This window comes from Anser brachyrhynchus (genome assembly GCF_964034855.1).
Source record: "Anser brachyrhynchus genome assembly, chromosome: 4".
Lineage (NCBI taxonomy): Eukaryota > Metazoa > Chordata > Aves > Anseriformes > Anatidae > Anser > Anser brachyrhynchus.
Window position 1 is genome coordinate 47465721 of NC_137698.1, and position 9337 is coordinate 47475057.

At 50.2% G+C, this 9337-nt stretch overlaps 1 protein-coding gene across 6 annotated transcripts in view; it reads left to right on the top strand.

The window, feature by feature from the left end:
• Nucleotides 1-4554, top strand: part of AFF1 (ALF transcription elongation factor 1) — a 105465-nt gene extending 100911 nt beyond the window's left edge. For all 6 annotated transcript variants that reach the window (XM_080591682.1, XM_080591683.1, XM_080591680.1 and 3 more), the window contains one exon: nucleotides 1453-4554. In XM_080591682.1, coding sequence (XP_080447808.1) covers nucleotides 1453-1574 — 122 coding nt within the window. In that variant the 3' untranslated portion in view covers nucleotides 1575-4554. The remainder of the gene's footprint in view (nucleotides 1-1452) is intronic.
• The last annotated feature ends 4783 nt before the right edge of the window (nucleotides 4555-9337 follow it).

Here is a 9337-nt window from a genome sequence, read left to right on the forward strand (position 1 = left end):
CTCAGAAGTCTAACAGCCTAAGGGGTGAGAGTATCGAGCACAGAAAACCAGGCAAATTGCTTCACAGTAGCAAGAGAAGCACCAGTGTTTTTCTGCTATTTGTTTTTCCCTTTGTGGGAAGCTTAGGTTTTCGGAGTTGGTTCACCCAACTTTCAAACAGGTTTGTGCCCAATGGCCTGCTGCTTCATTTTGTTTGTCAGCCTCCCAGGTATTCTTGATTTGAAAATGGCGAGGCTGGTTTCCTGCCATAAGAGAGCAGGCGAGCAGCACTTCAATGGGAGCCCTTGTTGGGCATGTGACTGGCATTTGCCAGTAGCATTTCCTAAATCCTCTGCTACTTTTTTACCTTAGAGATTTATTGTTTCAAATAGTGTCTCATTGTCCCACAAGCAGCTGTGGGTAAGCAACAGCCCCAGAGCAGGCACAGTTCAGTCTGTGACCAGCCAGCCCACGTGGTGTTCGCAGTGCCGTTGTTCATAGGACACCATGTTTTGTCAGCTACTGTGAGTGAAGGGATGTATTGCCAAACCTGCAAAAGAAAATGAGAAGGATGTGCCTGGCCTAAATTATTGGAAGGCTGTAAAAACACTCATGCTAGTCAGGCAGTTTCTGAAATTCAAAAGGCTTTGTAAGTAAGTGTTGAATAAAGTAACTCCAGTTGTTGGCTGTCTGCTGAGCAGATGCGTGCTCACAGCAGCAGTTCACGTGTAGTGTTTTGGGCTGTATCCTCGAGAGGCTGATCAAAGGCTGCCACACTGAAGGCATGTGCTGGTAAGCCAGAGCGAATGAGTCATGGAAGAAAACCCACGGGAGAGCAGGCAGAGCACAACCGTGCATCAAGCAAGATGAAAATCAACCCCTGTTCTAGGCTGCTGCTTCAGTGCAGGGGAATGACGGCTGGTTTGTTAAATGCTCCTGAGGGCGTGGATCCATGCAGAACAGTGAATAGTCATGTAGGCTTGGCACTTGTTTTGGTGGAGACGTTGGAGGCCTGTCTGGCTGAGGAGCTGTCAGGTCTCCGTGGTCTGAGGATGGAAGGACAGCAGGGACCAGGCTGATGACAGCTGCTCGTGCTTCCAGGCAGCACTCAGAAAAACGCTCAAATTTGGCTTCTTAAACCCGGGGGACATGCGCAGCAGGGACTGAGCTACGAACACCCAGACTCCTGCTCACCTGCCATGGAGTGTCCATGTCCTTCCGATGCCAGAACGTGGGGAGGCACTTCAGTGCGTGTGCGTGTGATCCTTGCATGCGCCCTGCGTCACATGCTTGTTGCACTGGCGAAAGCCCTGATCTTTGTGCATTAACAAGGTCTTTCGTGAGACTTGAGGACTGCTGCTGTCCCCCCTCGCTGCCCCCAGCCCATCGGCTGTGCCTCTTGTGTGAAACCAACCAATTGTTCTATCTCTCTCTTTCTCTCTCTCTCTCTCTCTCTCTCCCCTCCTTCTCTAGAGTTTTTTGCTGAACTCAGCGCAGCGGCGTGCCCTCTGGCACTGAACAGTAGCATGACCGAACTGGTACACTACAGTAGACAGGGTTTACAGTGGCTGAGACTGGAGACAAATACGCCTTAACTGGTGCTCAAGGTGGTTAAGTACCTTGAACTCTTTTGCACTTTGGAAGCCTCAGAAACAGTCTGGCTTGCTGAATCATGGGATACAAAGCACCTGCAAGGGAAAATAAATCAGAGTGGAAGGGATCTGGTTACACTGGAAAAAAAAATGAACTTTGTTTTTAGGGTAACATTTTGCTGCCTTGAAAAAGAAGAGACAGAGGAGGGCCCCAGCATTGATGTCGCCTTCCTTTAAAACAACAAAGTGCAATGAATTGTCTGAATGGCTCAATGTATTGATGGTCTATAAACATTTCTATTACGAATAACCAGCAGGACAATAATCACACGTGAAGAAGTGCCGACAAGAAGGAAATCTGCCTCCAGAGGTGAGTTATTATGCAACATGCCACAGTCTGCAACAGCTGTGTGCCCAGAAGAGATGTCAGAGAAGTGTTTTTGCAAGCACGGATGCAGTTCATCACACCGCGTTGGTTCTTTGTCCATCACACCACGTTGGTTCTCGGATGGCGAGTAGCGTCCTCATCAGCACCCAGCAGCATTATGTTACAGTAGACAGCCGAGTGATCTGCCTCGCCTGCTTCCCAGCCTCACCCGCGTGCACTCGCCAGCCAGCTCCTGTGCTGAGAGTCGGGTGAAGCCCTGCCATCGGTGCTGCATGTTCACTTCTGGAGTCACCATTGCTGCGGTCCTCTTCCTTGCCGTACGCTCACCCACACGCCCGCCCCTAACGCTGTGTTGCTCGCCATCTCGCTCGGTTTCAGCCACGTAAGCTGAACGTGGTCAAGGTGGTGAAATCACCAGGTGTGGCTGGAAACAGCTCAGCGCCCGCCCTGCTGAGGACGCCTCGTCCGGTTGCGTTGGGTGGTTTCGGTGGGTGGGGGCGCGCGGCCGTTCTGGGGCTCTGCGGGTGAGCGGGGAGGGGCTGCTTGTGGAAAGCGAGGCAAATCCTGCACTTGGATATCGGCACGCAACCCTCGCAGGTCTTGGTGAGTATCTAAGAGCAGGATCTGGTACCCAAGTCGTGCATTCTTTGTGTGGGAGGTAATTCATGTGCTCTTCCTCAGCCAAGCCCCAGGACGGGCCCAGGGACTTGGAAATCTGTCTTCAGGGGATCATGGAAGGGAATAATGAGGTGTTTGCAAGCCTTTTTTTCCTTGTCAGGAGCTGCACATTTGAAATTGCGATTTTGCAAGTGGCAATAAGAGCGAAGGCAGTATCTGCGGCATTTGTGCGTTCAGTAAAAAGACAGCCTTCTGTACCCAAAGATTTCCTGTTGCATGACAGCAGCATCCTGCCATCCTCATGTCTAATAGTGTGCCTTAGCCCTCTGGTCCCCTCTCGCATCCCTCGCCCTGTCGCTGACTCAGATGCGGGAGTGGCAAAGAGGAGGATGATATCCCAAAATCATTGTGCTTACAGGAAGGAACATGTCTCCGGTGAAGTAGTTCCCTTTTCCCACCTAATACCAGGATGGAGGAACAGGTCTGCACACATGCAGCAGCACCTCCATTGTAAAATACCTGCTGGTGGTTTGGAGGCTCGCAAAAACCAGCAGCGAACACATATCAGCAAAAGGTCTGCATTTCCAGAAGTAGGTCCTGTAGAAGTGGCCCCTGCTGCGGGGCTCAGCTCCAGTTGGAGCTGGCGGGAGCGTGCCGTGCCGGAGACGCACCTCCCTGGGCGTCTTCCCGGACCTTCGAGTCGTCTTACATTCACTTTATTCAAAGCCTTAGCGCATTTCAGGGATAAGCTGCCCTAGTGGTGGAAGGGAGGTCCCTGTCCCCTGCCTGATTTACCTGCCGACCCTCACGCACGCTACCCCGGCTTTGGCCCGAGTGCGGAGGGGAGGCTGGGACTTAGGGCTGCGATCTCAGGAAGCGTGGGAGGGGACAGCCAGGTCCAGCTCCTGGTGTGCACTTTGGGGTTGGTTGGCGGGCCAGCGGCCTTTTCTGACTTGGTCTTGGTGCAGAGTTAGTGTCAGGCCCACCAGCCAAGCAGGACGAAGGCAGAAAGCCTCATGGCAGCCGGACAGCAGCGTGGGAGTGGGCAAGAAGCACGGCAAGGGTGAGGGTGAGTGGGAGCAGGGAGGGCGCTCAGCCTGGGACGGCATTTCATGTGCTGTCCCCAGCCGTGGCCCCCGGCCCTCCAAGCACTTTGCAACCCGGATGGGGAGCACCCATTGCCCAGCGGGCGAGCGGAGTGTGTGCAGCTGCATGGCTGGCATGCGCCCGGGGCGGTGGGGGGCTCTCGTTTCAAAGGCCAGGGGCCTGCGGAAGCGTCGGTAACCGGCTGCACGCCAGCAGCCGGCTTTTTCTTTCTGTTACGGAGGAGACTGCTTACATAGTTGTTACTTTTTAGAAAGCCATCGTATTTCAACCATGAGCCAGGTCAGAGGCCTGTGAGGGATAGTGGAAGATGCCCATAGTTTTCACCTGAGTCTGGTCAGGCCCTTTAAAAAAAAAAAAAAAAAAAAGGAAAGAAAAGGAAAAGGAAAAAAGAAAAAAAAAGGAAAAAAAAAGGAAATAGGATTTGCCATTAGAAAACAAAACCATGCATCCAAGGAAAAAGGAAAAACAGAGGTGATGGTTGAGTCCCCGAAGGAGAGAAGGAGGGTATGGTGGCAACAAAGCATCATTTCCACACAATATTTATTTAGAAGGAATAATACATGTGTTTAAATTGTCAAATGTTCTATTTTTAAGATGCTGTTTATTTAAGAGTTGGAAAGCCCCACTTACATGGAGACAGAGATCTCTTCTGTAACCAAAAGTCAAAGTCTGACTGCAATGTCCTTGTTTTTGTGTTTTTTTTCCCCTCCCTCTTGGTTCCCATTGCAAATCTGTACATCTTAAACTTATTTTGGGGATGCACATCCCTCTTGTAAATACCGTTTTCTGCCCTGTGTGTGGTGGAGTGTCCGAGATGGTCGATTCATTCCTACGGGGTAATAAACAATAAATGAAGTAGCCCATTTGTTACGAGTCATTGCGAGAGTCCTCATGTTCTCAGCTTCTTGTCGAGAAACCAGGTCTGCGCAGGCGGGCTGGTTAGTGCCTTTGTGCCGTGCCGCGAGGGGCAGCGGCACCCTGTCAGCCCGCGGGGTCTGCTGCCCCGCCACCCCTCACCCGCCTAAGGGGGTCCCCGTGGCCTCGCGCTTCTCCTCTGGGTGTTCTGCTCTCTGCTTGCCGTTGGAAAACGTCACGGTTCCCTGGAAGAGCGGCTTCGCATCTCTATGCACTGTTGTGGTATAATCCGTGTTTATTTCAGGTCCTTTCTGCAACACGCATTGCACCTACGATGTTTGCTACTAATGGATGTGGTTTTTTTTAACACAGTGTCTAAAGCGTAGAGAATACTGAAATCTGTTTTAATACTCATTAGATATGTTGCTCTTACAGATGGCGTATATGGAAATGTACACTTTTTTTTTAGGTCAGTGCAGTTTTTCACTGCGCATGTAAAATCCCAAGGGCAAAATTGATCTTGAAGTAAAAGGAAAAGAACAACTAGTTTGACAAAAACTGCAGTGTGAAACATCCCCAGGTGAGCACCTGCTGCAGTCTTGAGCTGTGGACTAGACAGGAGGAGCTTGCGGCAAGGTGGCACTGGACACAGTTTGCCAAAACCAGAAGATGTTTCAATCAGCTTGGAGCCAGCTTGGCCCCTGCGAGGTTTGCCACAGTGCAGGGTGGCCACGGGGCGAGCTGTTGGTGACCGGCAGAGCCAAACCTGGAGCTTGCAGCAGTGTTGTGCCAGCCCGGGCGTCCTGTGGCAGTGACGTACTTGGGGTTGGGTTTTTATTTTTGCGTGTTTATTTATTGAGCCTGTATTGACCAAACCTAATTTTGCAGCCGTGTATAATTTATTTTGAGATTTGTTATACACTATGGATTAGCTGTCTTTCTCTCCTTGGCTTTGCTTATCTGTTTCAGAGGCAAATGTTATTTTTGGCAAACCAGCTGCATTAAGGTTGATTGCAGTCGCTCAGCTCTCTGCTGGCCTCCAGACACTGAGATCTCTCTTTGGCAGCCTGTGCTTTCTTGATGTGAATTGCACTGTTAGTAACCACTGTCGCTACCCGGAATCAGCAGTATTCCAAGGCCACTGTCAGCATTTCTCAATCTGTTTCCATAAACTTTGTGTTCCTGAAGCAAGCATTTTGTACGTGCTACATCTGCAGCGTGTTGTCAGTGGGGTTTTGTGATGGGCTTTGTCAAGGTACGAGGCTCCCGGAAGTCTTGTTGGGATTTGTCCTCTCCCACTCAGTATTGCTGAGGTTAAGCTTTTCTCTGGGTCCAACGTTTCGTGTCGTAACAGCACAGCAGCGTTGTCCACTTCCATTAAGCCATCAAAACCGCAACCCAGCTGATGGCTTCTTTCTGTTCTGCTTCGATGTCCGCAAGTGTGTGGCTGCCCAGCCGCGGCCCCTTGCTGCTGGGAGGCATTTCTGCAAGCTGCTCAGAGCCGTGCACCTCCTTGCTGGTTGCACGCAGGAGCTGGTGAGGGTTGTGGGGGCAAGGTTTTTGCTTTGCTTGGTTTCTCCGCGTGTCCCCAGGAAGCAGGGTTTGGTGAGATGCACCCTGTGCCCGCAAAGGCTTCACATACGGCACTTCTCAAGCAGAGTAGAGGTGTGTGGCAGTGGCAGGGCCCCCCCGGCAGGTGTTGCTCAGCTGCCACGCTCACCCCTGCCTTTCTGGGTCCTCGCCGTGGGCTTTGTATTTCAAGAGTTATCATATGGGCTTGTGTTTTAATTCCTTTTTTCTTCTTTCACCCTACCTTGCTCAGCTTTTTAAAGCATAAATAAAATACTGCAGTTCTCAGTGAGGATGTCCTTAACAAAGTAACTGTGGAGTTCCCCCAACATGGGTTGTAAATGTTGTCAAGTTACCCCCAGAAAAGGAGGTGTAGGGGCTGCGGCGCTGAATCTGCACTCTGAGGCTTCTGTCAGTAAGAAGTAGCTGCCTTTATAGTCCTTGAAAAAGGTGAAAATCAGATCTGTGATACAGCTTGGGAAAAACAAACGAAAATCTCTCCAAAGAAATTGTGCCACAGATCTTTTGTCTGTCTTCTGTACTGGGGATGAATTGTTGTGTGCGCGTGTGTGTATAGTTATATATATATATATATATAATTAAAAGAAATGAATTTTGACTTGCTTGTCTTTAAATTCTTCAGATGAAGGAGATGTTGGTTCAATCTAAAGGCGAAATGGCAAACAAGCCACCTGGGGGGAGGGAGGGGAGAAGGGAATTTCTTGTTTTGGCAGTCCTGAGCTTGAGCGGTCTTGCCCTCCCTCAGCCGTGCTCTGCCCACGCATGAGCGCAGCGTTTTCCTTGGCACATGCTGGAATTTCCCAAAAAACTCAGTGGCATGAACACACCTTCACCTCCTTACTGCCTTTGGAAGGAAGACATCGTTGCAGTATGTTTTGTGGTTTTTTTTTTTAACCTTTGAGTTTGACATCCAGGTGTCCATCCTGAGGAGACAGCAATGCTGGCGCTCATCCGTAAGTACTGCTTTGGCAAAAAAAAATTGATGTGTGCTTCCAAATTGCATCTATCTTGGTGAGGGGCAGGCATGTTTTACCAGGCAAATTGTCCTCAGGAGCACCACGAGCCTGGTAGGGTCACATTTAATTTTTGCCTCTTTCCTGATACCTTCATGCAGGGTAATCTGGCCCTGTGGCTGCTGATGGCACTAAAGAGAAGGCAGAGCCAGCAATCCACCTGGCCACCCTGTGTTGTCCACCTTCTTTCAGTGAGGAAAAAATTAATTAATGAATTTTAGTTCACCTTCTGTTAACAACCAGCCATCAGCAGCAGGCGGATCCCGGTCATGGCACACAGGGGCACACGGGGGCTGCAGGTGAGACAGGGGCACATCGTCTCCTTGAATTGAAGCAAGGCCTCAGGGCGCAGCTGGGTGCCCATCGCGTGGGTTTGTAATTACTTTCTCCCAGACGTGCTGGGTTAGGTGTGCTGACTTGCACTGTTCTGTTTTCTCCTTTCTTGTTTTTCTTGGAAAATGCATGTGTGGGAAGACAATTTGCTTATGATTCTTGGCCTAAGCTAAGTCTTACCATCAAGCAAAGACAAAAAAGTTTCTCGCTGGCTGTGTAACCAGAGCCAAGCCTTGATGCCACTCCCAGGAACGGCTGTAACAGCATACTTTGCTGCTTAGAGCATTCCTTTTCAGGACCAATAGTTAAAAAAGCATCAGAGAGGTGCTCCCGTGGGTCGCTGTCAGGCAGAGGGGCACTTCAGCGGGGCGGCCAGGCCCCTTGTGCTCACAGCCCAGTCATCATTTCCATCCGGACGCCAGCTGCGGGCAGGGACCAAAGTGTCAAGTCGCCCGGTCGGTGGAGATGTGTTAGAAACAGTGCAGGTATTTATCAGTGTGGGATTTTTGTTCCAAGTGGTGGCGCACAGCAACCCTTGCAGACCTTTCTGACCACACAAGTCAGATGGCAGACGTAACGCAGCTGCCTGTTGACTTGCTTTTGGTGCTGGAACAGCTTTAAAACAAAACTGTAAGCCAAGGAATTGCGTAAAAAAAGTCATGAAATGACAGCAGCACCAACCTTGCTGACAGAGCCAGGAAAGAATTACAAATATAAGTTTAATCTCCTGGCTAGGAGTGCTGTGTTTTCTGCCAGTTCCAGTCAGAGAACACGCAAAGGTTCAGAAAACAAATACAGATGTGGCAGAAGCGGTCAGCAAAACGTTTAAGGGGAGCATCTGGTATAAAGTACTTAGGTTTGCAAAATAGTGCACAGCAGTGATGCTGAAAATAGTTTTAAAAGTAGATTCAGCCTAAATAAAGATAAAAGGCCCCATTTAAAGGTGAGAATAACCTGGACTTTCCAGGCATTTGTTGTAATTAAGCCTGGACAGGTGAATTGGCTGAATTTTTATGTTGATGTGAATTTTCTGGTGCAGCTCATTACCAACTCTTGTTGATCACCTCAGAATCAAAATGCTGTTGAAAGGGGAAGGGGGAATGCACAAAGCCAAGGCCATGCAGTGGGGACACGGATTTAGGTAAGTGCACACAAAAGTTGTGAACAACACGGTGACCTCCTACAAGTTCCAGGGACTTGGAGCCTGGTGGCCACTGGGCTTTGTGCGTCTCCAATTGCCCAGGCTTGGACGCAGTGGGATCGAGCAGAGGGAATGGTTTTCCTCAGCTGGCTTTCAGGAAGGGGAAAAGCAGCACATAGGCTTTCTGATGGGACTAAGAGCGCACACATGGTTTTTGAACACTTGGAAATATGTAAGCATCGAGTGCAGCACCTTCTACAGCCTTTTGCCCACATCTGGTTGGTGTTCGCATTAAGAGCTGTTGCTGAATGTTTTAGCAGGATGTTTAATCCAGTTGTGCTTCCAGCCTGGCTGATGGAAAGGAGATGCTTTTAGGAGAGAGCAATATTTAAAAAAAACACCTTTCTTCACACACGTGGCCAGGTCAAGAGTGGCTCAGAGCCTGCTCCTGCTCTGCCTTGTGCCACAGTCACCAGAGGGGTGACCAAACCCTTGCATGGGGGCATTTGCGCTGGGGTCTGGAGCAGGATGTCACGGGTGGTGTGCAGGCAGCCTGGCTCCAGCCTCGTTACTGGGAAGGAGAAAAGCTTTGTGTCTGCAGGCCGTGCTGCTGTGGCACTCTGGGCAAGGCTGCAGCCCTTCCGAGTGCTCTGATCTTGAGGAGAGCAGGGTAGCAGCAGCTTCGCTGGGCCTTGTGGAAGGTCCAAAAGGTCCCAGCTTA